The sequence below is a fragment of the Simochromis diagramma genome, unplaced genomic scaffold (genome assembly GCF_900408965.1).
Source record: "Simochromis diagramma unplaced genomic scaffold, fSimDia1.1 OVJJ01000753.1, whole genome shotgun sequence".
In the NCBI taxonomy this organism is placed as follows: domain Eukaryota; kingdom Metazoa; phylum Chordata; class Actinopteri; order Cichliformes; family Cichlidae; genus Simochromis; species Simochromis diagramma.
In genome coordinates, this window is record NW_024387523.1 from 3,122,980 (window position 1) to 3,150,592 (window position 27,613).

At 39.7% G+C, this 27,613-nt stretch overlaps 1 protein-coding gene and 3 non-coding genes across 7 annotated transcripts in view; all 4 read left to right on the forward strand.

Annotated features, from left to right (window-relative positions):
* The first annotated feature begins 3,879 nt into the window (after positions 1–3,879).
* On the forward strand, positions 3,880–4,014 carry LOC120727302. Its single transcript, XR_005694486.1, has one exon. It is a non-coding gene; the product is annotated as a small nucleolar RNA SNORA9 (small nucleolar RNA).
* Positions 4,015–4,227: 213 nt separating this feature from the next.
* Positions 4,228–4,362, forward strand: LOC120727303. The gene has a single exon (XR_005694487.1). It is a non-coding gene; the product is annotated as a small nucleolar RNA SNORA9 (small nucleolar RNA).
* Positions 4,363–4,852: 490 nt separating this feature from the next.
* On the forward strand, positions 4,853–4,986 carry LOC120727304. Its single transcript, XR_005694488.1, has one exon. It is a non-coding gene; the product is annotated as a small nucleolar RNA SNORA9 (small nucleolar RNA).
* A 2,877-nt stretch (positions 4,987–7,863) lies between these two features.
* myo1g (myosin IG) overlaps positions 7,864–27,613 on the forward strand; it is a 71,355-nt gene continuing 51,605 nt past the window's right edge. Inside the window, exons 1-13 of one of the 4 annotated variants that reach the window (XM_040020309.1) lie at positions 7,929–7,952; positions 8,406–8,495; positions 8,986–9,061; positions 9,161–12,340; positions 16,327–16,670; positions 20,988–21,196; positions 23,423–23,516; positions 23,672–23,837; positions 26,314–26,367; positions 26,555–26,650; positions 26,834–26,950; positions 27,055–27,261; positions 27,403–27,548. In XM_040020309.1, the coding sequence (XP_039876243.1) occupies positions 16,576–16,670; positions 20,988–21,196; positions 23,423–23,516; positions 23,672–23,837; positions 26,314–26,367; positions 26,555–26,650; positions 26,834–26,950; positions 27,055–27,261; positions 27,403–27,548 (1,184 nt within the window). In that variant the 5' untranslated portion in view covers positions 7,929–7,952; positions 8,406–8,495; positions 8,986–9,061; positions 9,161–12,340; positions 16,327–16,575. Of the gene's footprint in view, positions 8,496–8,985; positions 9,062–9,160; positions 12,341–16,326; positions 16,671–20,987; positions 21,197–23,422; positions 23,517–23,671; positions 23,838–26,313; positions 26,368–26,554; positions 26,651–26,833; positions 26,951–27,054; positions 27,262–27,402; positions 27,549–27,613 lie in introns of all 4 variants that reach the window. The other 3 variants (XM_040020308.1, XM_040020310.1, XM_040020311.1) reach the window with 3 other exon arrangements.

The window sequence follows — 27,613 nt, forward strand, 5'->3', positions numbered from 1 at the left end:
CCACAACCAATCAACACAGCACAGCTGCCGCCTGCACTCACCCAGAAATTAGTTTTCTTCTGAAGATCTGGGACACTATTGTGTCCTTCTTCCTGGATAAATAAAGCTAAATCATTTTTAATACATTGTTTATATAAAACAGTTAAGACATAATTTAGTTGATTTTCTTTTTCATTTAAATGTTGAAAAAAAAAACTTGGTGGCAACACGCAAGTTTTCGATATTGTTTTGTAAAATCCCAAAGTTCCATGTAAAAGCACGTGACACCAGCAGGGACTACTTTCCTCTTTTTTTATGATCTAATAACTGATATGAAAGGAAAGCTAACATTAGAATATAGAATTTTCTTATTTTTTGCTCATTTTTGACCAGAGGCTGAAATAAAATCATCTCAATTTCAACGTCTCTCTGATCGAAACTGTTTAAAGCTGTTTCGGGTAGATCTCCTCATGAAACAAAACACTTTTGGAATTAAAGGCTGAAATAGGATTATTATATATTTGGTTTATTGTTTACAGTTTATGTAGGTTTTAAAAATCTATCAGTTTTTCTTTAAGTCTCAGCATCTTGCCAAAAATATTAACCTGTGTTTTGTCGCTTTTAGGCCTTCATCTGTATGTAGGCCGTGTCAGCTGAGCGAGCGTCACTGCAGGCAAACAAAGCTGAAATTCTTTTCGGACGTCTGCTGATGGTGCAGGCCCGGGCAGACGGTTGCTCGTCTGTAGCTCGCATTGTTGTACCGCCATGCAATATGAGTCATCGACCACAAGAGATCTCCTCATGGACGCTCCAGAGCTGCCAACACCCACCACCAACGGCTGTCCACTGGGTTATAAAAGCCCTCCTACGTAGAAATAGTCCATGCTGGTAGATAAAAAGCACTTTTCAAAATGTTTTTCTTTTATGGGTAAGGTTCTATTCAGTAAAGTATTATGTAACATCCATTAGAGAAACTACTGCTAATTAAAATTTTTATTAGAAGAGCACAACAGCTCAGTCCAAGGAAAATGAAATATTTTTAAAGCACTTTCCTTAAACCTGCATGTATTTGCTTTGGTGTGATCCCACAATGTGGTGATTCTAAAAATAATTAACAGTAGTTTAGTGTTTCTGGCTTGCGAAAAACAGATTTATTAAGCCCAAGATTTTAATATATTATGATTTGCTTAATATGTATTGGTTTTGGTAAATTCTTCTTAAGAATTTTTTTTTCTCTATTTAACTTCAGTGTTGGTGATGTTTTCCCACAGACTGTACACTAAAATTCCTTTGCCCACTTACCAACCAACAGGAACCTCAGAGATCCAGGCCAACCCACACCAATATGCCCCCTTAGGTGAATTCTGCCGATATACTTTAATTTACAAACATTCTTACAATTTGGTAATGTAAATCTTAACCACCCATATTGCCATTAAGCTATTGCAGTATAACATCAGTCTAATTATTCCTGTCACAGTACTTTAGTGTTCTGCAGAAATCGTGGTGCCCAGCATTACTAAGGACACTGAAACCATGACGAGCTTTTGCATCTAGTTTTTAAACATAACCTTATTTGACTGCAACTGCAAAACAAATGGATATGTGTTAAGGATATTATCTGCTCAAAGTCAACTGTCCCAATGATGATCAGTTCATTGATCCATTTCTGAACAGCAAAGTGACCTGAGCCAAAGGCCATCGTCAAATGACTCTGTGGCGGGGGCGTGGTTTGCTGGCCTGCTGCAGAGGAAGGGTGACACAGTGAGCTTTCTGGGCGGCACGGAGGCGGGGAGGCAACAGGTGTATGGGACTGTGTTTATGTCTTTTTGTGTGCCCACAGTGAGCTGGAGCAGATGATGCTGGCAGAGAGACGGAGTGGCTGCGTCCGAGTCGGGTGCCAAAAGATTATTTTCAAAATAAAAAGACACTAAGCATAACCCGTGTGTGTGTGGGTCCTGTGTCACAGACTACCATCAGAATTACAGTAGTTGCCTATCTGTCTTCAGTGGTCTGCTGCCAACCCTGTCAACCAACTACAGCTTCTTTCCTCACCACCACCACGCTTTTTTCTCTGCTTTAAGAACTGGAATGTATCTTTTGTTTGAGAATGTGATAACTGTAACCCACATAATATCCTTAGGGATTAATAAAGCATGCTGATTCTGATTCTGATAAGATTGCTTAAAAATTCCTTTTTTCACCTAACAAGTGCAACAATCTGTGTGAAAAGTGTTGTCAATCCTTTATTGTTATTAGGGAGGCTTGCTTACACATGAAGTAAGTACTTCAAAACTGATCATGTATAAATCAGTGGATGAACAAGTTTAGCATCCTGAGTAAGTCACTGAAACTGGTAACCAATAGAAAACCCCTATCCTTTAAACAGATTTGAACTTATTTTCATTTATTGTGTCTATTATTATTTTGTCACAGTTTTACATTCTTAACCGTTTAGCTTTATTTATCTATGCGTGTATGTATTTTTCTATGTATTTATGTTTAAAAAATTTACAAACAGTGTTGGGGAGTAACGGAATACATGTACCGCCGTTACGTATTTAAAATACAAAATATGAGTAACTGTATTCCGTTACAGTTACCGTTTAAAAAGGTGGTATTCAGAATACAGTTACTTTGTTGAAATAAATGGATTACACTGCGGTACTTTCCTGTTTCATTTTGTCGCGGGTCAGGACTGTTTGGGTTTGTTTGACAGCTACGTTCTGTTGTTCCAGGCGGCAGCGTTACGGTTGCCATGGTTACAGGGCGACGCTCTCTCTTTCTGTGTTTCCTGGGTGAGAGAGCGCCTTTTCGTTGTTGTTGTTGTTGTGCCAAGCTAACAGGCAGAATGCTACAGGCATAGCTCTAAAGAATGTAGCATCATGGGCAGTGTAGTCCGTGTTGCAGGGAGAATGGACTGCCATACACGTTATGGGTCTGTGAGCGCGAGGAAGGGAGAAAAAGGGGAGTGGAAAGGTACGAGTTGTCATCGAGGAAAAACGGGAGCTGGAAGCATGTAAATATAATAATAACCACTTCAGCCAAGAAGAGTGCCTGACAAGCCCAGTTGTAAGTAAGCTATTAAGACTCGACTGTACACCGTGTTCGTGTTTTCCTCCGAAAACAATAAGTTCCGTTGGAGCAGCCTTTCAACGCCTCTCTCTGTCTCTTGCAAGAAAAGTTGACCCACACAACAAAGTAAAGCTATTTTTCGGCTACGAGCCGACAGGGACCCCGCCGTATTAGTCAGAGGTCCCTTTACTACAGTTCGGAGTCGCGGACCTTCAGTAATAGTAATAAATCACTCAGCAATAGTACATTCACGTTGCTGTAAAAAGCATGATAATATATTAAGTAATCCAAAGTATTCAGAATACGTTACTGTCATTGAGTAACGTAACGGAATACGTTACAGAATACATTTTGGGGCATGTATTTTGTATTCTGTAATGGAATACATTTTAAAAGTAACCTTCCCAACACTGTTTACAAAGGGAAAAAAAATCAAACCAACATTCGGTAGCCATCTTTGGTGTTTTACTGCCCCCTGCTGGGAAACCCCGTGCACATGCTAAATCTACGTCACATCCGCACAGAGTCGCCAGTTGAATTCAGTGGACGAACATGGCGGTGCGTTTGATTAATCTGCTACCATCCAACCTGAAATATGAAGTGTTTCAGCTTTCACACACCAAGTTATGACTTTGAAGCGGGTAGGTTACGTTACAATTTACTTATTTTTTACATTAGTCGCGTTTTAAAGTTTTACACGCCGCGTTTCTTTTTCGTTTCTTCTAACTGGCTGTCTCACACACATGGCAGACTCAGTTTAACAACAGCCGGTGTTTCTTACTTCGGGTCCACAGGCTGAAAACATTTTACGGTGTTGTGAAAATCCTGCAGACCTTTCCAGCGAGGCTCAGCCTGCGGTGGCTCTGTCCTTTCCTGTTGTGTCTGCTAGAGTAATGTGAGGCTGTTTGAGGCCCTGCTGTGACCCATCATGGCAGGGTTATAGGTAAACCTCAGACAAAGTAAAACAGATTTTAAAGTGAGTGATTTTAGCCATTTTGGTTTTCCGTGTATCAAATAGTTGTCTCTGTACATTTGTGTTTATTCAGGTGGCTGGATTCTGCATTAATCCACAGCAGCAGTGCACGAAGGCTGGCCGCTGCCGTCGATGGCATATGGGTCACGAGATGTGACCATGGTAATTTCTTCATCATAATCTTCCCTCTTGTAGTTGGTTTGCAGACCTTTCCAGCGAGGCTCAGCCTGCGGTGGCTCTGTCCTTTCCTGTTGTGTCTGCTAGAGAAATGTGAGGCTGTTTGAGGCCCTGCTGTGACCACTCGCTGCAGGGTTGTAGGTAAACCTCTGACAAAGTGGACGGGTTGTTTTGTTTTGTTTCTTTTAAGTGATTTATCAGTTACAAAGCAGGCATTCCTTATTTCTGTGCATTACTAATGTCCACACACAGACGGCGTAAAAGACAGAAGCAGCTTCAAGGTGCGAAAAGATGTGTTAAACCTTCTGCAAAGAGACTTTTGGTCCTGATGAATCTGAAACCTTCAGTATTTCTAAAAAGTTCAAAAATACTGTCAGAAGTAAAGTTAGGTAACATTTCAGGCAAAATTCCTTGCTGAAGTTTGCAGATGCTAATATTTGAAATGGATCTCAAACCACGTAAACCTCACATTTATCTTTCTCTGTGTTTACACAGGCGGCTGGCTTCTTCAGGAATGACTCATAAAGAGTAGCACATGAAGATGGGCAGCTGCCATCTTCAGTTCCAACCGCGTGGACCACGAGTTTCAAATAAGGTAATCTCTCCATCGCCATCTTCCGTCACGCATGACGTGAATGTGTAGGTGGTGTGCAGACTTTCCAGCGAGGCTCAGCCTGCAGTGGCTCTGTCCTTTCCTGTTGTGTCTGCTAGAGTAATGTGAGGCTGTTTGAGGCCCTGCTTTGACCGTTCGCTGCAGGGTTATAGGTAAACCTCCAACATTATTTTACTCTGTTTAAATTGAAGCTGAAGGCTTGTTGTAACACTCAAGCATTGTATTTTAGCTTCTTTACTGAACCTGTTTTTCTATTTTCTGCACAGGAGAAACTGCAGCATGTGTCTGCTGTTGATGTCTCAATAGACGCCAAGTGGTACGTTCACCTGGACATCTTTTAACTGTAATAAGTGTCATAGCAGCAGTTCTGGACTAACACAAAGGCTCTTTCATTAAATCCAGAAGTGCGAATTGTTTTAAGGTCCTCTCACAGAGGCCTCACTCAGCTCTCATTACCTACCACTAAATCCTGTGTTTACAAAAAGAATTACGTGTTTAACATCAGTAAGATATTTCTGTTAAATGCGCCATGTTTCAGCATTTAGACGTCAGGCGCAAATAAATAAACAAATGTTTATTTAGTGAACTTTTGTGTGTGTACGTTTAGTCCTGCTCAGTCAGGTTGTTGGGTGATGTCTCTGTTTGCACAGAAACAGTTCTGTAAGTGAAACCTGTGCTTCTCGTCTTTTCTAGCATGGCGGTGCTTCCAGAGAAAAGCTCTCCAGTGCAGATGGTTGTTGTTGCTCAAAGCGCCAGAGATTTAAGAGTCTGGCCTCACAGGTGAGAAAATGAATCCATGAATATCTGACATATTTTTATTTTTTAAAACCATTTTACTAAACTGTCTTTTTTTTTTTTCTTCTTCTTCTTAAATTTGTTCTCTGCAGATTTCATCCAGAGAGCCGGAGAACCAGTTGATCAAGCAAAATAAATAAATATTAAAATATTTTTTATTGCACTGCTTTAGTAATGTACAGGTTGACTGTCATTTGAAGCACTTGTTGGTTAAGTTGACTTGCAGATTTTGTGGTTAAATGTGGAAAGAATCTGTGACACTAAAGAAACTAGAAAAATGTATTTGCACAGAGATAAATCGATTATAATCTGTTACACATTTAAACACATGAAAGTGTTCAACCAATTGAAATGAATACTAGAGAAACATTAAAATAAAATCATGAAAATGGATCTTGTTTTATTTATTTCATTCCTTCGAGGAGCCGGAGCAGGTGATGTTGGGAAAAAGTTAAAACTGCTGGCTAAGGCTAAATGTAAATTCAGTAAAATTGTAATTCACATCGTCAGTAATGACACATTAGACCTGGAGTGACATGTTTAGCTGCTTGTTCTCCGTAAATTGCTGGCTGTCTGAGTGGTGTCCAAAAAACCGATGTGGGCTTTATAGATAATTGGGAAACTTTCTGGAGGAAACCTGGTCTTGTTAGGGGAGACGGCATCCATCCCACTTTGGATTTTGCTCTGCTCTCATTTCTAGAAATCTGGCCAAATTTATTAACCCTCCAAAACGTGACTATCTAGAGTTGGGACACAGGAAGCAGAGTTGCAGTCTCACACGCCTCTGCAGCTTCTCTGCTCCTGTTATCCCGCCCAAAACCCCATCCCCTTAGACCTGGGTGGAGAACTCCAGGCCTGAAGGTCCGTGTGTCCTGCAGGTTTTAGATCTCAACCTGGGTCAACACACCTGATTCAAATGGTTAGTTCATTACCAGGCCTCGGGAGCACTTCAAGACAGGTTGAGGAGGTAACTTAACTATTTAAATGATCTGTGTTGAATTAAGGACACATTTAAAACCTGTAAGACACCTTGAGGCCTGGAGTTCCCCGCTCCTGCTTTGGACAGAAAACCCAAACAGACTAAAAACCAGCAAAAAAAAAAAAGGATTTAAACACAAAATATTACAGAGACAGAACAATACAGTAACCAAAACTGCACTAAGATGTAAAACAGTGAAATACGGATTATTAAACAGAGGTCTCTCTTCTCTGCAGAATTTGTTAAATGCACATTTATCTGTCTCCTGATTGAATCTGTGATGGGTAACCAGCTTGTCTTCTTCTGGCTGCTCCCTGTAGAGGTGGCCACAGCAGATCTTTCCTCTGTCACACCAACATGTCCTCCTTCAATACATCTATTAAATCTTCTCTGTGGTCTTCCCTTTCCTCGCCTGCCTGGCAGTTTCATATTCAGCCTCTTTTTTTTAATACCCTCCAGCCATAAATGGCTTGTGGGGTATTGTCAACACCGTGCTGGCCTGGGTGAAGGGACAGTTTGTGAATGCGATAACTGGAGAACGATTGGAGTTGATTTGATACCGTAGGTACATCTATTGAAAATCTTGTAGAGTTCAAATCTCAGTTTTCTGATAAAGTCGTGAATGTGTTAACAAGGTGACAGGATTTTGAAACTAATACCAGAGGTGTATCTAGTAGGATGCTGAGGGGTGTGATGGAGTATTAGGGACACATTAAGAAAAAAAATATTGAAAAAAGTACTATTTCAAGATAAAAAGTTAAAACGTGGGGATTACAGTTGTTATTTGAAGACAAACTGTCATGGCTGCTGATGCCCTCTGCAAAATGTTTTGTGTAGATGCTTTGTGTAGGGGGATTAGCAGCTGTGGAGGTTTGTCCCAAAACAACTAATTCTGCCTAAATGTTTAATTCTGCATTACATCCACGTGAGGGCGCCATTGCACTACATGTAGGCACTAAAAGTTAAAGACCTGTTTGACTTTAAAGGGTGACCGTGATCTAATTGGGTTTCTCTGTTTATTTAACACTAATAAATTGATATGACAAGTTTGATGGCTTTTAACGGCCTTTACACAGCAGTGAGACATTTTTAGTCTGTGAACGAGGCGGAAATGAACCAACACCTTTTTAAAGTGTAAATAAACCTATTTTAATGTATCCCAAGAGATTTCCATTTAAAACTGGTTTCTTTTTAAGCTATAATTTAATTATTGGTGGTAATAAATTATATGTTTTGCATGGTTTTCTGTGTAAAAAGTGTGTGGCGGACGTGACGTGTGAGTTTCGATTTCGTCCTGACTTCCACGGGGCTGTGGAGTAAACAAAGCCGGTGTCATGAAGACAGAGAAGTGAGAAGTAACAGTAAGTTGTGGGTCGTCATATCCTCGGTGTCTGTCTGTTTCTGGTATCTTTGATGAAACTATGATGGAGTAATCTCAAGAATCAGCAGGAGCAGTGTTCGTAAAAAAAAAGTTTAGAGGGGTTTAAAAAATGAAGTTTTTGCTTTGCAGTGGCTGCACATCATACCTGCTCATCTTTTATTCAGTTTTGCGGGTCAGTAATGCTAATCTGCACATGTTTTGTGTCTATGACTGACCTCAAAGCGCTACTTTCACTTTCGATTAAACTAAGTAAACGCGACAGATCCCGTGCTTTGTCTCTCTGGCACCAGAAAGTAGAAAACAAGTGAGTCTCAAGGGGTTTCCAGCTCCTTCCTGGAGATGCATAATCAGGGGAGCCTGGTTAGGCGGTTGGGGGTTCCAGGTGTTTCACCAGGTGACAGGACAGCTGAAAAACATCGGTTCATTTCCTCAGACCTAAGCACTGAGGAGGGGAGGTGCTGTAGGTGTGGTGTGCCCCTCTCAACAGCCCGGACAGGCCGTCATCATAGTCCAGGACCAGAGGGTGAGTCCACCTGGAGCTCAGCTGGCCTTAAACAGGGGGTCAGGTGGAGGTGAAGGTGTTTGCTGTGGGTTGGACGTTTCTGTGTGGATAATAATAATTTCAGCCATTCAGGGTGCATTAATCTGTGGTACTTTAGCGCCCTCTGTAGGCATTAGAATGAAATGCAACAACAGTAAAATTGCCTCCGCGCTCCCGTTTTTGTCTTGGACTATGATAGAGTAGCTTTGCATGATTCACAGGTCAAAATAGTCTTTCTTTATCTGATCCTGGGTCCTCATGCAGACCCTCAGTTCATCCTCTGAAACAAGCTGTGCAGTGAATATTGTTGTTTTTACTTCAGTTTTATTTAATTTAGTTTGCAGAGTGGGTTTATTTACCAGCACTAGGTGAGAGGAATAAGGGATTTGATTATATGTTATTACAGTGAATCAGGACACTTTAACGCCCAAGTTGAGGCTATAAAATAATTTTAACATCTTTTTTTTAACAGTTCCTGCTGAGTTTAGCAGATTGATGTGCTGCAGATCGATGATCAACAGTATCGTTTAACCGTGAAAATGTCTGAGGTAACTTGAACATTTACTGTTATTTATGTTCTATTAGGTCAGATTTATCCTTTATGTATTCATGCTGTTGGTCCTTCTCTCCCTCTCCCTTGTCCTCAGATGGATTTCCCAGTGGAGGCAACACTACATTTGAAAGAGTTTCAAGATGAGAGAGAAGTGAAGAATATCCTCAGGTTGCATGGCTTTGAGATGCATGATCTAGGAGAAGGTCAGGTGCGTGTAAAGGGTCATTTTTCTAAGCTCAAAGAGGTAAAGGCTAAATTAGAACAGCTTCCCTTATCACAAACCAAGATGTCGCCATCCTCTTCATCCTCACCAACCCCAGTTGCATCTTCTGGAGCCATTCCCAAAAACTACAGTCATGGGTACTCTGCAGGCTCGTCCCCAGACCAGCGTGGTTCCCTCAGGCACGGAGAGAAGACTTTTGTCATTGATGCAGATGTGTTCAAGTATGCTGACCGGTTCAGGAAAAAAGAAATGGACAGCATCCTGATCAGCCATGATGTGAAAATGAAAGCACAGGATTGTGGTGATATGGTCAACATCACTTTAACGGGGGGGAACTCAAAGATAGCACTGAGTAAAGTGCAGAGCCTTATGGTTTCTCTTAGCAATACACTACGCACACAGGAAGTTCCTCTGCAGGACATGTCTGATGATGGCAAAATGCTTTTAACGAAAATTAAGAAAAAAGGAAACGTCGACGGTTCGGTGCTGGTGTGCGAGATGGGCGACAGGCTTCATCTTATTGGCTCATCTCGCGAGAGCTTCTTGTTAAAGCAGAGGTTGCTGGATGGGCGTGACCAGCACGGACGCACGGGGAGAGCCTCAGCTAAAGGCTCCAGAGGAAGGAGCAGCTCCGCTCCACCGACTAATCGCAAGAGCACAGAAACAGCTGCCAACCCTGATACATCGCCCGGTGGAGCCACAGGTTACTCCCCATCGAAGCACCAGGATGATGAACAGAAAGATGCCACAACTGGGCGGGAAGTTGATGCTTTCCACAGTCGGCCAAGAGTGTGGTCTCTGTCCCGTGAAAATAAAGATGCAAAGAGGGTCAATGGTAACCCGAAAGAGAGAGAAAGTAAACCTCCACCTCAGAAGTCATCCAGGTTAAAAAACCTTTTAACATTTAATGAGATAAAGAACAAATTAAAAAACATAAATAGAAATTTAAAAAAGAAATGAGAGAGAATCTCTCTTGACACAAAACAGAGCACCGTTGCTCTTCTTGTGTGTGAGTATTTAAAAGGGTCTAAATGCATGTTTTTTTTTCTTACTGAGTACCTGTGTGGTGTTACACCACTAATACTGAAACCAGGGCTCAAGCTTGAAAGGAATATGCGTTTGCCTTTTAAGCAAATGCAGCCTGGATCAGTGGTTAGCTTAGCTTAGCATAACGACTGGAGAATGACAATAAACCTGTTTGTTGTTTATTTAATCCAGACAAAACACGTGTTTTGTGGGTAGAATATGTCCTAGCCTGGTGCTGTTTCTGCAAAGAATAATTTGACATTTAAAAAAAACAAAAGATTTAAAATTAATCTACATATTCTGAAAAGAGACAGAAGGTTTTATTTTACTTTGCAGATGCCACCAGTGTGTCTGACTTGGCTCTGTTAAACTAACAATACTGAAACAGAGCTCATCATTCAAACGTCTAAAAGCATCTGAAACCAGAAGTAATAAAATGTCTGCATAAAGCACGAGACTGTGGACCTCCCCACCACTAAAAAAACACACATCAGTTTCCTGTTTAATAATTACATACAACAACAGAGGAGGTAGAGGTGAGCCCTGCCTTCTTCCCCTTTTCTGAGACTGCTGGTCAATATGTAGTGGATGGAGCCACCCAGTGATTAGTCATTTTAACGAAACAGCTCCATCCTAACTTTTTTGTTATTATCTGAGGAGTTTCAAACCTCACTGTTACTTAAAATTAACTAAATGAATAAATAGTTTGTGTAGTGTTGTGAGCAAACTTTCAAAATGCAAAGAAATGTGAATCAATGTTCTGTTCAAACAAGAAAACAAAAGCTGTTTTCATGTTTAAGGAGCTTAAACCAAAGGACAGTTTCTGTTCATTTTCTGTTGATGATTGAACTGTTTTATTGCTGCTTTTTTACACTCAGACTTGTTAGATGATGGTGTAATCTGTCAGTCGAAGGTCAGGCCGATGGCCGGGTCAGATCTAATTATCCTCTGGTGACCCTTGAATGAAGTCGGTCGTTTATGCTGTTCAGACTTTGGGAGATTTTCCAGAGGTTCATTTGGATAAAGTCCAGACTGCTTGAATAATGAAGGTTTGTGCCTTAAACCTATCAATGCTGGCAGATACACCACTACCAGTACGCCTATCTTTATAATATCAGCTGTGTAGATGTACCAGTTTATCTCCGTTGTTTACCTTTAACTTTTTTTAATACTTTAAGTGTAAACATTGATTTATTTCTGTTTTGTGGTGCAATATTCTGATTTTGATTCTGACACAACACTCTTCAAAAGTAGATTTTTTAAACATTTTAAACACTAAAAATAAGCTTTACATAAAAAGGATTAACATTAAAGAGGCAGGACACTGACATGTGCAGAGGAGGGATAATGGATATACTGGACATGCTTAATATGAAGGGGTAAAAGAGGAAGACCAGGATGTCGTGACGGAGGACATGCAGAGGGTCGGTGTGACAGAGGGGGATGATAAGGACAGGGAGGACAATGAGACTAACTGAAAATACCATGACTCTGTATTTAATAGTTAATGAAACGTTTTTATTGTCAACTCAGTTGACTGACATCTCTTAATCGTTATTGTTGATGGTCGCACCACCATTGTTTAATATTTTCACACATCAGTATTTGCTCTGGATCATAATGACTCACTGAAATGCAAAGTATGTTAATGTATAAACCAGTGAATAAAAAACAAGCACTGTGCACATTTTAAGGCTACGTGATGTTTATGAAATGTGGTACACCTGTGTTTTTCTTCTGGATCTTTTAGTGACTGTGTGCTCTGTGCTATCACATTTTCCCTGTAACACCAATGGAGTCAGAAAAAGATGAGGGGAAGCCAGAGCAGGAAGTGAAAAAGTCTCTGACGTTGATCTGACCTGAGAGAGGAAGTATTGATGAGGATCTAACAGGCTCACTGTAATAACTGAAAGACCAGCTGAGTGTTTGAGTGGATTTTGCTGCCATTTTGTGGTAATAAATTTAGGATTGGACACTTAAAGGAGACTAGAGGATGTCAAGAGGTAGATGAACGCCCTGCAGTAGGTAGGCGTTTTGTTTTTCGGTCAAAAAGTCCCTTTACACGTCTATTTTCCAGTAAGTGTATGTATCAAGTGTAAATCATAAAGACCACACACTGATGACTATGATTATGATTCAAAGGCTGTTTTTTTTTACGTAATAATGAAAACACATTGGTATGGTGAGAAATGTCTCCACGCAGCCTCATGTTGTGGTTTCCCTGTTTTGTTATCGGTCTGTTGCTAGGTTCAGTCACACACTGAACATGAAATCAAATACTGACATATTTTTTATTCATCAAGACAGAAAACTTAAAGATAACCATTTTTACTTCAAGGATTAGAGTAGCCACATTACACCAATCCCATCTCAACCTCGAGTTAGTGCTTTACTGAAGCTTTCAGCTGTTTCACAGACTTCATCAAATGACTTTTGTGGGCATTTTTTATCATAAAGACTCCCCCATTCATGCTGACTTAAAGGTTAAGCAAGTTGATTCTTAGCATTAAATCTGAAAACCACAGACAACAGCTTCAGTGTCTGAAAAGTAAAGGAGAACGTGAAAAATGCATTCTTTTTATTGACCACCAGGGGGCGACAATTCTAGATGCAAAAAGATTCCCAGTTGCATAGTCTATGGGAAAACAACCCTCAACTTCCTTAATCTGTGACCACAGTACACTTTTTTGATGAATTTTCTGCTGAATTAATTAGGGAAATTAAGTGAATTATGGTCACTAGTGCTTAAAGAGCTACAGTGTTTTTGGCCTGTTTGTGATGCTGGAAAGCTTACAAAGTCACAAGGGCTGTAGATGTTTAAATGATAAAAATAGTCAGTGCTAGTGTTTTGCTAGGTGGTTGCTATACAGTTATGATTAAAATTTTGTGGATATAAATTAGATAGTTATTGCTGAGCTACTGACAAGAAATGAAAAAAAAACAAAAAAAAAACAGGTATTTTTTAGCCTGTTGCTAGGTGGTTTCCAGGAAGTGTAATGGTGTCATAATATACAATGCATAATTCAGCACTTGTGGATATAAATTAGATGTTACTTTCATCAAATAAAAATGATATAATGTATTAATTTTTTTTTGTTTCCGGTGCATTGAGACTTTTTAGGTTGTTGCTAAGTGTTCATAGCATGATGTCATCATTATATCTGAAATAGATAAGAACCTTAAGAGGCTAAGATGTACCTGCGCACTGAGTTTGTTAAAGTGCTGAAGGCATAGGAGGAGTTTTTTAAATCCAGTTTGGTGAATTGACTGACTCTTATATAGTGCTTTTCTACTCTACTTGAGCACTTTATATAAAGTAAAAGTACTTTATAGACAGAAACAAAGACACAGGTTAGAGATTTTGTGTCATAGCCAGAGTATTAGAGTAAAAAAGAACAATTATCCAGGGCATGGTGACCAATCACAAGTCATTAGCCAGTGAGTGTGTGGATTTACCAACTACTTGATTCATGGCGTGACTGACTGTGGTCTGACTTCAGGATACGGCATAAAGCCCGCACCCTAAAAACATTTTTCCCCAAATATGGTTTCTATCATTTAGAAGTACAAGTAGTTGTTAACACACTGATCAGGGTTCAAAAGTTCCCTTTTCTTGTAAATAGACAGGAAAGTTTAGTTAACCCAGATCATGTGTATAATTCTTCTTGGATAATTGGTTGGGTAAGTGGGGATTGCCAAAATATGTCCATTTCCCAGTGTGCACGTTCTTACTTCCTCTCCTTACATTTTAATCTCTTCCACAAGAGATACAAGCGGAGGAGGCAAGGGAGGACAGGAAATTGAAGTAACAGGCATTTAACAAAATGAGACATCCTTTCCGTGAATGTCCTTAAGCACATTTAAAGGACAATATAAAACCAGGCTTCTTCGCCCAGAGGAGTCGCCGCTTGTTGGTCACTGGAAAAAAATGCAGGTTTAAAAGCACTTCCACACTATATTAGAGCAAAACGTTTATGGTTTTTCATAAAGAGCAGCTTCTTATCCTTATCACAGACTCCATTTATCAAAGAGACAATACAGGCATGGATTTGGCTCATCATGGCAAAAACAGTCCAACTGAGTCATACTGTGTCACTTGTCTGTGCTTGGAAAGATAAGTGAGAACTGCAGGAGCATGTTGGAAATGCAGATTGAGTTTAGACTCACTGACTCGGTGCTGAGAGGAATCCAGATGTAATCATCTGAATGTATAAGTTCATCCAAATGGGCTTCAAGGTTTGAGAATAAATACATTTTCAGACATCTGTTCATCAAGTCTTTGGTCTTACTCTATACTTAGACACATTTAGAGGAAGTGATGTTTTTTCGTCATTTTCTACACATCACCATTTTTATCTGAACATGCTCCTAATAAAGGCTGAAGATATAATTAATCAAAGTCAACTGAAAGCCAAATTCATCATTAACCACTGAGAAAAGGTTGAATATACATATATATATAAATGAGACTGCCACATTTATAAAGCGAAGCTAATGTGGAAGCGTCTGAAATACTTGCATTATTTCTGATCACCAGCAGGGGGCAATGTTTTAGTTTCAAAAGGGAACTCCACTGTATTGATTTCTGTGGAAAATTGACCTAACTGCTCACTTGATTTCAGACCCCAATAAACACTTTCCTGATTAGTTACTGTCCTCAATCTCTACTTTCAAGTCCTATTTAAGAAGAACTGATGCTCTTTTTGTGAATTACAGCCCCATTTAGAGACAAACAGACAATAAAACAGGGAAACGCTTATATGCTGGGAAAGATCTGCCTTTCTAGGCTTCTCAGCCAGATTAACCATTCAACTGAGAAATCTACTTTAAGAAACAAAATTGACTTTGATTTATGTCCCTTGTTTGTTCAGTTTAATTTGTGTGTTTTTGCTACATTTTTTGATGTTTTCTTGTCAGATTGTCAGATAACGGATAAAACACCCAGTGCAGTCGCTCCATGGTGCCAAAGAAGCAGCTTAAAGTATCTTAAATAAAAGATCCAGAATACTAATGCTTGTTTTTGTTATTAGGTTTGAAACTGGTGCAGTAATAAGCCCCATGACACTAATGCTTAAAGTTGAGTGAGTGTCAAAGTTATTTTAGCTTGAGGTTCTGACTCTTGAAAAGGCTGTAAAATTAATTAGGTTGCAGTTTTTCACAGAGATTTAACACCTTTTGCAGTTGAGAGAATGAAACGGATCAGGCAATGTAAAGGGTGCCAACACCACCCTAGTGTACGCACTACAAGAGCCTGAAATTTTCACAGTATGAAGATGAAATTTTGCGTGACTTAAGTTATTGTAGAAAAAAAAATTGATGATTCTGAGTGTGTGAGGTGGGAACGTTTCCTAGATTTGAGACCTTGAGTGATCTTGAAGTTAATAGCTGCTTACCGTATGTTGATAGTGGATAAGTCTCGATAATTCTTTTTTTGATTGTCAACCTTTTATCTAAATTTAGCTCTTACTTATTCATTGCTTCATGATCTTTGACTAAAAGCCAAAAATGAGGCAATGTTTAGTCAAAATGGGTTTGGAAATCTGTCTTTGTCAACATTCCTGTAGCTCTGAACTAAATCACCCATACGTACATACTAACATGCTGCTGGAAAACCTTATCCTCACCATCTACAAACTGGAAACTGGTTTGAGAGAAATCTCTGAGGAACATGATGCATTGCTGATGCAGAACTAAGAAAGGAAATGTCACGAGATAAAGACCATTTCTCTACCCCCAAATTAGTAAGGTTAACTGCTCTTGTCTGGCAGCTTCTCAAATGTGAGTTTCTGTTCCTGGAAAGTAAAGATATAAGTAAAAAAAAGCACACATCTACACACATACACACACAGACACACACAGACACACAAAAAGACAAGGCTGAAAGGCAAGCGCGTTAAGCACTGTTTAGTGACAGCTAAGAAATTTGGACGACTTGTGGCAGGAAGACAGAGCCGGAGGAGGATGCAGAAGCGGTTTGAGCTTTTAAAGATAGCCTCCTCCTATTTATATAGGTCCGTGTGAGGGCACAGGCGAGTGACTGACAGCATGACGTGCTGTAGCATGTTACCACAGCAGTGACTTGACTGAACACAGCCTCAAGACCCAACCAAAGATCACGCCACGCCTACAGCGCACTCTCTACACACTACCGGGTCCCAGAAGTCGAGCATACTTCTCTTTCTTCTTCCTTGAGGTGCTTTCTGTTCCCCCGGGTTTGGTCTGTCTTTTATTTTTTTTGTGTCTAGCGAGTTCAAACAGGGATGGCGGAGCTGGAAGGCCTGGAGTTTGGGAAGTCAGACTTTGTGCTCCTGGACGAGGTCACGATGGAGCAGTTTATGGAAAATCTGAAGCTGAGGTAAGGCCTGAGATACAGTTAGAGAGGAGGAAGGGAGGGGAGGAGGAGGGTGGAAGCAGCTGGATGGTAGAGATGCAGAAGGTTATACTTCACGTGTACCGGATGGTATGCGAAGGAAAACAGCTGGGTTTTACTTTGTTTAGCCAGCTATGAAGGGATAAAAAAATAAAAGATAAATTAAGGTGAATACTGACAGGATTTAACATGTACAAGTTAAAAAAACGGTATAAATTTCATACAACAATACTGTTACTAACAGTTTGGCGTGTTGAATTTATAAGCTTGTGGCTAAGAGAGGATGTTACAATAAAACATAAAAGGGGAAAAAAAGACCATGACTCACTTCTACCTCCACGTTCCCGCTCAGCTTCAGTGTAAATGCTTGTGGTTGATCTGTTCACCACCACACCTCGTTCACTGTCAGGGGAAACAAATTACACACATGGCAACAGACCAAACCTAAACAGTTTAATATCCTGATATAACTTTTTTCTGGTTTTGTTTTTATGACCTTTAGCGTGTAAATGCTTTCGGTCCAGACTTTTCTCGCTTCCTCTGAGACCTCTTAGAGGGGCACCGTGTCCTCATTTCAAATTGTGAGAAGTCACACAGCACTTTTTATCCAGGCCGTCGTCATCCTGAAGGATGAGCAGAGGGAGCCAAAACACCAGAATGTCAGACACTGTTAAATGAGACTTGGAGAGAATAATCACACTATATCAGCTGACGTGTGCACAGCTGATGACTCTAGATGAACATTTTTCACATCACTCTGGCCTAGAGTGTCACCAGAAGCTTGATTAGACTTGTCTGGGGCCAAAGAACAGCTACCAAACTCATACACAGGTGACAAATTAAAGGAAAAACTTTTAATGGTTATATCTGGTGCCCAAACACCTTATCAGATTCTTCTTCTTTTTCTTTTCTTTGGATTTTTCAGTGATCTGCAATTTGGGAATGCTACTAAGTACCATCCAGTCAGTCAGAACACTTTTACTGTATGAGCTGACATGAATAACTTGAACGGGGATGAATTTTAGACACTGAGGTCTGCAAGGGCTGCACTCTCTCGGGGGAAAGAAAGTTTGCATTTCTTGGCTGCATTTGGGAGACACTTTATAAATACTTACAGAAACTACACGATTACTGACACCTCTAAATAAAATGTGATATTAATGTAGTTTACTCAATTAATTTGAACTGCTCATTAGTACATAGATTGATGTATTTGACTGCATTCAAATTTTAAAAATAATTAAGGACTAACCCTCATTTACTAATATGTAAAGTAGTTTAACCTATGCTACAGCCATACTAAGGAACATCATGGCTGGGGACTGTGGCACGACCAAAAATAGTGCAATGGTGTCCAGTGAACTTGCAGCCTCGTTGCTTTTTAAATGGTTGCTTTGGAAATGAGGACCGGTTTGTGACCACTCGCTGCCAGTTGTTTGAAAGGGACGATCAATTTTAACATAGTTTCAATCCGTCTGTTCCAGCACAGATGTGCTACACATAGATTTTACAGCTACTGCTAATTTCTAACTCTTGTTTGTTGTAGGCAATTCACAAAAAAAACCCAAACAAAATTTACAACATTCAGTTACATACATTTCGATACAGTCTGCAGTTTAATGGGGTCAAATTTCCAATTACATGCAATCTGTTTGTGATAATACAACAACTGCAACAAGTAGTCAAACACTGCAAATACTTTGCTGTCTTTTACAGCTGCTGTCTTCATGCACAGACACAGGATTTAGATCAAAATGTCATATGTGCTGGGCAACCTTGTTTTAAAGTAGGTTTACCACTATATAATATAATGTAGGATTATAACCTGAATACAAACACTTTGTAACCAGTTCAGTCAGTCTGAGCTTGTGTGGAGACTTGCTCCCAGCAGGCAATCCAGCCATCACCTTGCAGTTAGAAGTGACCAATCTGGTCACCCAGAGGTTAAGTGTGCAACACCCTGTGCTTGACCCTCTGAGTTGACTTAGGTCTAAGCCACTGGTGAGTTAGACATAACCCCAACCCTAGCCCTAACCAAGAATATCTAATTTTTGCTTTCATTACACTGTTCTGCCAAGGCTTAGCTATCAAGAAACAAATAAAAACTCATTCTAACTGACACAGATTATTATTTTTTAAATGGTTTAGGGTGGTTTTAGTGTTGGAGTTACCACCCATGATGACTTAAACCTCAAAAGGTAAACCTATTTTTTAGCAGCTGTAACAAACAAATTCTCCAAATTATGAAGAAATCACGTTTTTATCTTATTTTCTTAAATAATTTTAAGAAATTTAAAAGATGCTCGTAGTAGTAGAAACAGGTTTCAGCACTTGTCAACTGTCTTGGAAATGCTTTTGGCCACTTTTGTCAGTTGTTTATTAAAAACACTATTCTAATTTCCAATGACTCTGATGACAACTAGCATGTAAAAACTGCATAATCATCAAATCTGAATGAAAACTGCTTCAAAACTATGCACAAGATAAGATTTTAAACAGCTTTTTCTTCTTGAGCATTATTATTCTATCAACATCTTTGCCGTTATAAAATTCTCCAATAGATTTCAAATTCAGGATTCTCTGATAGAGCCACATCTCCCTCTTGTTTCTCTGGTATAGCTAATTATTGCCTGAATACTCAGGTTGGGAAAACTTAACTATAGACGCTTTCAAACTGACCTTAAATACATAAACCATGCACAGATAGTCCACAAACATAAAAATACAATGTTTTTTTTGTGTAGTGCAGGAGGACATGCAGAGGGTTTGACAGAAGGGGATGAAAGAACTGTTCCTACTACGGTGACCCCAAGTGGTAACATCCAAAAGAAGAAGCAGTTTTGGTGTCTGACAGTTAGTAGCATGACTAAAATCAGGAGCACGATCGCAGATTGGAGCAGATAAAATGAATTAGATACAATAAACTACTCATCCATCTATTTTTAATCGCTGAACCAGTTCAGGGCCTGGAGTGCATCTCTGTTGTCACAGTGCCAGAGGCAGGTGTAATGTTATGTTAACAGTCAATCGCAGGACCGATGCAGAGAGACAGATAATGTTTCACACTCACATTCACACCACTGATCAGGGAGTGGTTAACACTATGGCCTCATTGCAAAAAGATTCCTTGTTTCCTATCTGCTGGCTGGCTTTTCTCTGAAGAGTTTGTGCGTTCTTCCTGTGCTGTTGTGAGTTCTGCCCAGGTACTTAAGCTACTTCTCACAGTCCAAAAAATAGTTGTTTATTGGTGATTCTAAACTGGCTCTATGGGTGAACAATAAACTAACAAATTACACAACGGTTATAATAAAAGCACGTGCGCAAGTTTTATTATGTTGATGGTCTTTAGGTTAAAGTTTTAGACAATTATGCAAGTGGTCTGAACTTACTTTCATATCCTGGTGGAGCCTGAAACTTAGCCTGATGCAAAGAGCCAGCACAAGCACATTAAATGGAAAACACCATGAAATAAACAGGAATCATTCTTTAAGACAGATTCCAACCTCTGAGTTGAGACACAGCATTTCTGCCACATGTTGAGCAAACACAACACCTACCATCTACAAAGCTACACATGCAACACGACTGTTAGGTCTTATTCATTCTAGCAACCTGTTTAACCTCTGTGGCATGTAGTCTTAACCCCTCCCAGCTCAACAAACCCACAGTCAGATTACCCAAGGCTTGGTGACGCCCTTCGAGCCGCAAGTTTCATTTCCTGCTTTCAGCATGCAGACACTTGTGTCACTTCCTGTCAGCTGTGACATAGTGGTGCGTGATCTTCATTTTCATGTGCATTGTGAAAAAATTAATGGCAAATGCAGCTAACTTGCACCTGCATACCTGTTAACAAAAGAGTGAATAAACGACATAATTCTATCTGACATACAGTCCAGACTGGACCACTACAATCAAAAGGAAATTGGTAGTTAAATCTACAGTAACTGGAGAAGCAGATACAGATAGAAAATATATGACACTGGCTGAGTCAGAAAAAGTATTGAAGAAAGGGGGCTGGGGTAGAGGCGGGTTGCACAGTGGCTTATTCATGCACAAAGGAGCTTAATACATGCATTTGATTTGCTAACTTGCTGTGTAGAAGGGTATAAGTAGATATGAGCTAGCACTAAGATCAGCTGATCTGTGGTTGATCTTGACTCTATGGCTGAATGCTATGTTTTGTGACTTCTTTTAATCTCAAATGTGCACAGCAGGTCTGCAGGTACTACATTTGGAAAATCTATATCACAAATGCCATCTTTAATAACAGCAGGTGTATGTGATTGCCTTTTGTCTTGTCAGGTTTGAGAAGGGCCGAATCTACACCTACATCGGAGAAGTGGTCGTCTCCGTTAACCCATACAGACAGATGGACATTTACGGCAAAGATAACATTGAAGCGTACCGAGGCCGCGAGCTGTATGAAAACCCTCCTCACCTGTATGCAGTGTCTGATGCTGCCTATAAAGCCATGAAGAGACGGGCCAAAGACACCTGCATCGTCATATCAGGTCAGACTAACCTCACTGCTGTTTACTTTCAATAACCTCATAATAAGCTTGTAATGTCTGACTGGTGGGATTTCTGTTCAATGATGAAACCTTCTTTGGTTTCTCTGATTTTATGTTTATGAAATATTTGGAACAATCCGATGAGGAATTAGATCATTTTAACAACTTCAAAGCTACTTCTTTAAGTAGCTTTAAAGTTGTTAAAATGATCTAAATTAAAGAGAAAACTAAACTTTAGTCAAAATATGAACCCTCTTAAGTATGACTCTGCTTTTCTTCGTTTGTGCTTTGACAAAAATATGGAATTAAAAATGTAAAATTGATTTAGGTGCACCTTGCTAGCACCAGGGTGAACCCCTTTTTGCCTTCAGAACAGACTTAATTTTTCATGACATGGATTCATCAAGGTGCTGGCAGTATTCTTCTAAAATTTTGGTCCATGTTCGCATGACATCATCACACAGTTGCTGCAGATCTGTCTGCTGCACATGATGTCATTCACCCATTGCACCACATCTCAAAGGTGATCAAGTGACTGTGGAGCAAATTAGAGTACAGTGAACTCACTTTCATGTCTATAGTAGACATGAAGAGTGAAGTATTGGAATGTGATTAACTGATTAGATACGTTAATGAATAGCTGAACAAATGCGGCTAACAAAGTGGCTAGTGAGTGTAAGTTATCAGGTTGTTATAATTTTAACTGTTTAGGATTTTTCTATTGTAAAAGTAAATGTTCAACCTAATATGAAAACATTGCACTTAGCACTTAATATCATTGTTAATTCAACAGTTAACATGATAATATGGTGAACATTTAGGTTAAAGTACCATGCTAACATTTAAAACGCAAAGCTAACTAGCTTGTATAGGTTCTCGGTCATCCAGGTCATGGTAGTCTCAGGATCTACACTACCAAAGAAAGCGACTGGACTTCTTTAAGTGTTGTGAAGGCCTTTCAACCCACTTAAAGAAGTCCAGTCGCTTTCTTTATTTTTTTCCAAGGTCCTTAGTTAACTAGCATGATGCTAATCTCAAAGTTAACTGTTATGTTGGGACATTGAGGTTAATGCTAGAGACAAAAGTTATTTAATTAATTAGGAAAATAATTAACAGTTAGGAAGCACCGATGCTGTACTTGTAACTATACCAAATAAGGTGGCTATACAAGTAGCAGTATTAATTAGTAAACTGGTTTTCTATCATTACCTGAACAGGCAGCTTGCCTAAATCTGGATTTAAAAATACATTTTTTGAGTCCCTCTACTAAAAATCAGCAGTGACCTTTGACTGAATTGTAATCACAGTGTTCCTGGAGTTAATTCATACACTGTTTTCAGGCTTTAGAAAAACTAGTCCTATAATGGGAGACTTTTATCACTGTTAATCACAGATCAGATCAGGATGGTAGTATTAGTATAGTTAAAACCTATACAGGTTTTTACTATAGGGATACAGAATTGAGATACAGTCAAAACCAGTGACTGTAAAATAAATTTAGGGTTAAACAGGTGACAGCATGGGACAGCGTGGTTTTACTTATATGAAGGAAAAAAAAATTACGCTGTGGTATTTTCACATACACAAATCAGCCCTGTGTTTGTTGTTGGGTTTCCGCTTTCTGCAGTTTTAATACTCAGCTAGGTATTTTTGGGAATTTAATTTATGCTCCTTTTTTGGTCAAAACCAAGATGTCATCAGGTGATGAGTCACACCATAGCTTAGGTGTTTGGCTTACGTTTGATTTTTTAAGTTTATTTCTGAGTGCTTTTTGAGTCGTTTTCACCTCATTGATCAAACTGTTTTATCATTGTGTAAATATATGTGTATTCAGATACATGCCTGTTCTGTGTATGCAAGCTTTTTTTTGCATATATGTATTTTGTTGGCTGTTTTAAGAGGGGCATTTTTTCAACCTTTGCCATAAATAAAGTATACTGCATTTTACTACTTATTTCTTTCACTCTGTAGGCAGGGAGGATGTGAGACTTATTTTATGCAGACAGAAATACATATAGGACTATAAAGGTTGTCAAACAATATGATCTGCTAGATAGTGATTATTACTGCGTTGACCAAATGTCTGTATCCTCATTCATTAGATGGCATGCTGCTTAAATACATCCTTTTGTCAGTGAGATGCCATTTTTTCACATCATGTAAATATTCTGATATTATATTCACTTCCATGCTCAAAAAGGTTGTGAAACATTTTTTGTGTTGTAGGTGAAAGTGGGGCCGGAAAAACAGAAGCCAGTAAATACATCATGCAGTACATTGCAGCAATCACAAACCCAAGCCAGAGGGCAGAGGTCGAGAGGTGAGCCCTCACATGATCATTAGGTTCATAAGTTTTATTTTAATGTGATGTTGCCATAAATAACTTGTCATTCTTCTATTCCTCTGACTGCGCTTTACCTCCCTCATGGCTGATTCTGTAAATCCATCATTGGTTACCACAACGTGATCAATCAGTGTGAAGAACGTGCTGCTGAAGTCCAACTGTGTGCTGGAGGCCTTTGGGAACGCCAAGACAAATCGCAACGACAACTCCAGCCGCTTCGGCAAGTACATGGACATCAACTTCAACTTCAACGGCGATCCCACCGGAGGACACATCAACAACTACCTGCTGGAGAAGGTGAGATGATGAAAGGGTTTAAACTGCAGAGAGAGGGCCTTCACAGCGAGCCGCTGCTGAAAAGTACCAAAAAGTTCTTCTCATTTAGCTTTTAAATTACATCTTTCCTGCTGAACATGAATGTTTCATGAGGTGATAACAAAGAGGTGTGAGGGAACATCCATGAATAGATGTGTCTGTGAAGCCTCTATCCTCCTGCTGCTGCGCGTTAATGAATTGCTCACCTGGGGGTACTTGATGCTGCTGTATTTATCCGCTCTGTTAAAAAACCGTCTGACACTCAGATCCAGTTTAAATGATGGTGCCATGATTTATTCTCAGAGGGCAGAAATAACCACGCTGTCTCGAAGCAGCAAAAAAAAATCCAGAGATGAAAAACTGAAACAGCTAGAAATACAGAAGGTGGAGATTTAGACTTTTTCCTCCAAAACTAGGTGGTCTGGTCTTATTTGCATGGTGCACTGGGGTTGTTGCTGTCTAAAACACAAAAAGCAAAGACAGTTTTTCCTGGAAAAATGAATTTTTGACACCACAACAGAGACAAAAGAAAACCATCAGCACTGTGAAAATTCTTTTCTTCCACACTACTTTTGCTGTTTGACTCATTTACTAAAGCATAATAGTTTATTAGGACGACACATATGCAACTGCTTATATTTTTACTGTATGTGGACTGTACATGTGTAGCCTTCCAGTAAAAGCTCATATGGTGTTCGGAAAAGCCATGAAAGTCCTTCTTGGAGGTAAACCTTTTCACCAGTGTTTCAGAAACATCCAGGGAAATATTAGTCTTTGATATCTGAAAATGACAGCTGACTAGCATAACATGTGATGCTCTGTTCACACTGAGGCCTATCCCAGATGTGACAGGATGAGAGGCGGAGTAAACCCTGGACAGATGTGGGGCCAGTGTGTCGCAAGGCTAACACATAGAGACATACAAACATTTGCACGTATATTCTCATTTATGGGTAATTTAGCATTACCAACTAACTAATTAACTAATGACTTTTAACTGTGGGAGGAAACCAGAGTACTCAGAGAGAACCCACTGCAAACTCAGCCAGACTGTGGATTTGGATTTGAACCCAGGCTGCAGTGCTAACCACTGTGCCACTGGGCTGTCAATCCAGACTTAAATAAGTAGGAAAGCTATGATTATAAGGCTTGATGCAGAATTTTCTTGACATTTATGTACTTGACAGGTTAAACCACAGTAAGTAGCAATAGCATCTATGTAGTGTGAGTTTGGTTTTCCTGTGGTTTGAAGTCTCATGTGAACCTGTGCACTTCATGAGTCCAGTCAGCTAACCACTCCACTCCAACTAGACTGCATCATGTCATCTCAACTGGAACAAATTAAGTTGTTGAATTTCACGCAGATCCTACACGATTTAATTACGTTCACCATATAAACATGAAATTATTTTGTTTAAAATTACAAGTTAGAATTGTGTAAATGTAACAACCACCAAGTTTAATTTTTCTGAGTGATTAGTGTTGTTTTCACGTTTCCCTTTTGGACTGACCCACTTGATTCAGCGTCCAAAGCTTTCTTTTTTTTGTCTCAAAAACTTAAACCAATGAGCTCTGACCTTTGGGGAATTGTATGTAGTATGTAGTAAAGGTATAATGGTATTTTTAAATTTTAAATTTTAAGGTTAGAAGTTGAGTTTGTCAGATAAATATTTCATTTAATGTCAGTGAACAAAAGAGAAGAAATTCTAACAAACAGACACAGATAGGCATTTATTGTCAGCTTTGCATTCAAAGTGACCAAATATATTTAGGATACATTTACTCTAATATTCAGTTAGTCTGAGAACATATATGAACATATATGGATGTTCGTGTTCTCAGTCATCCAGGTGATGGTGATCTGAGCTTGGAAAGAAAGTCCGGTTGCTTTTCTTTCCAAGCTCCTTAGAAAACATGTATGGATGTATATTCCAGCTAACGCTAATTGTCTGAGGTTTGCAGATATATGGCAGTCACACAGGTCGTGTAATACAGTAGCAGAAAACTAATAGGATGTAGAGTGGTAGTTGTTAAATCATAGTAAGAAGGTCCCAGGTTTCAAATTCTTTTGGGGTTCTCTCTGTGTGCTCTTGCTTAATTAGGGAGTCTAACCTTGTCATAGGCTATTGAGCTGTCCAGGCCGTCTGCCTGCCTCTCACCTCATGACACCCGGGATAGCCCCACATGTGACCCTGAATTAAAGAAAGAGTTGGATGGAGTAGTCTTAAGGTTTTTTCCTCCTCTAAGGAATAAGTAAAGTAATGCATTATTTTTCATTATGCGACAGAATAATGTGTAACACATTTTGAGGAATGACCCTTACATTGTTACAGAAACTGCACCTAACTGAAAGTAACTTCTGAAAAAGCTTTGTCATCACAGAATAATCGTATAACACTGTAAGAGTACCTTAGGTAGCATTTTTTATTTGCTACCATAATCTGTTTTCCTGTTCAAGTCCAGGGTGGTGCACCAGCAAGGAGGTGAGAGGAACTTCCACTCGTTCTATCAGGTAAACTGCAGTCTGCACTTCTGCTGCAAAACAGTTATCGCAGTTATCACATGAACACATTCACTCCGCAGCTATAACCAGGCTGTGCAATGTAACCTCCACAAATAAATGTCACCTGCCCAGTGATGCCTGCACAGCTGTACAGTCACAATGGTGCTGAGCTGGTATATTTGCTGTGTTTTCATAGCTGCTGCGTGGAGGCTCTGATGAAATGCTGCAGTCGTTTCACCTGCAGAATGATCCTGCTGTTTACGTTTATACCAAAGAGGGAGCGGAAACTGTTGTGAGTATATCATCTTGAGAGTTTTAGTTTAAGAGTGAATAAAAGTTTGAATAACTGATATAAATTAAACTGTCTGAATTTTAAAATGAATCTTTTTTTAAATTTTTTGCATAATTTGGAAAAATATTCCCAGCGGCCCATTTGTTTTATTTTGCATTTTTATTTGATCTCTTTGCTTTCCAGACCTCCAACAATGATCGCTCAAGCCACAAAGCCGTGTTGAGCGCACTGGAAGTTATTGGCTTCTCAAAAGAAGAGATCGCCTCAGTTTATCAGATCCTCGCCACCATTCTGCTTTTGGTATTTTAGAGCTCGGATTAATGACTTTTCTTGACATACATGCAAAACATAAATTGGTCAATATACTTGAAGCATCCAATGAAATAGAATGGTGTCTTTTTCAGGGCAATATGCAATTTGAGAGCGATGGTGAGAGCGTTAATATTGTGGGACAAGAAGTTGTGAACCACATCTCAGAACTGACGGCCACAGACCCGGAGAGCGTCAATAAGAGCCTCCTGTACCGCACGGTGGCCACTGGAGGAGGCGAGGTCATTGAGAAGGGGCACACAGAGCAGGACGCCTGCTTTGGACGGGATGCTTTTGCCAAGGTGCCAGAAACAGACCCAAAATAGCTCAACAGTAAAGCTAAATGGTGTTACGGCTACTGAGGATGAATATAGATGTTTACAACATACAGTAACGTGTTTTCCTTTTATCATATTTTTTTAGCTCTGCCTTCTCTCCTACAGGCTCTCTATGAAAGGCTTTTCGGCTGGATCGTCAGCCGCATCAACAGCATCATTGAGGTGAAAGACTACGACCCAGTGCTGCATGGGAAAAACACTGTAATTGGTGTGCTGGATATCTATGGCTTTGAGATCTTTGACAACAACAGGTGGGTGTCACAACATGTGTTTTGACATCCGCCCTCTTTTCTTGTGAATACTAGTCATTGTTGAT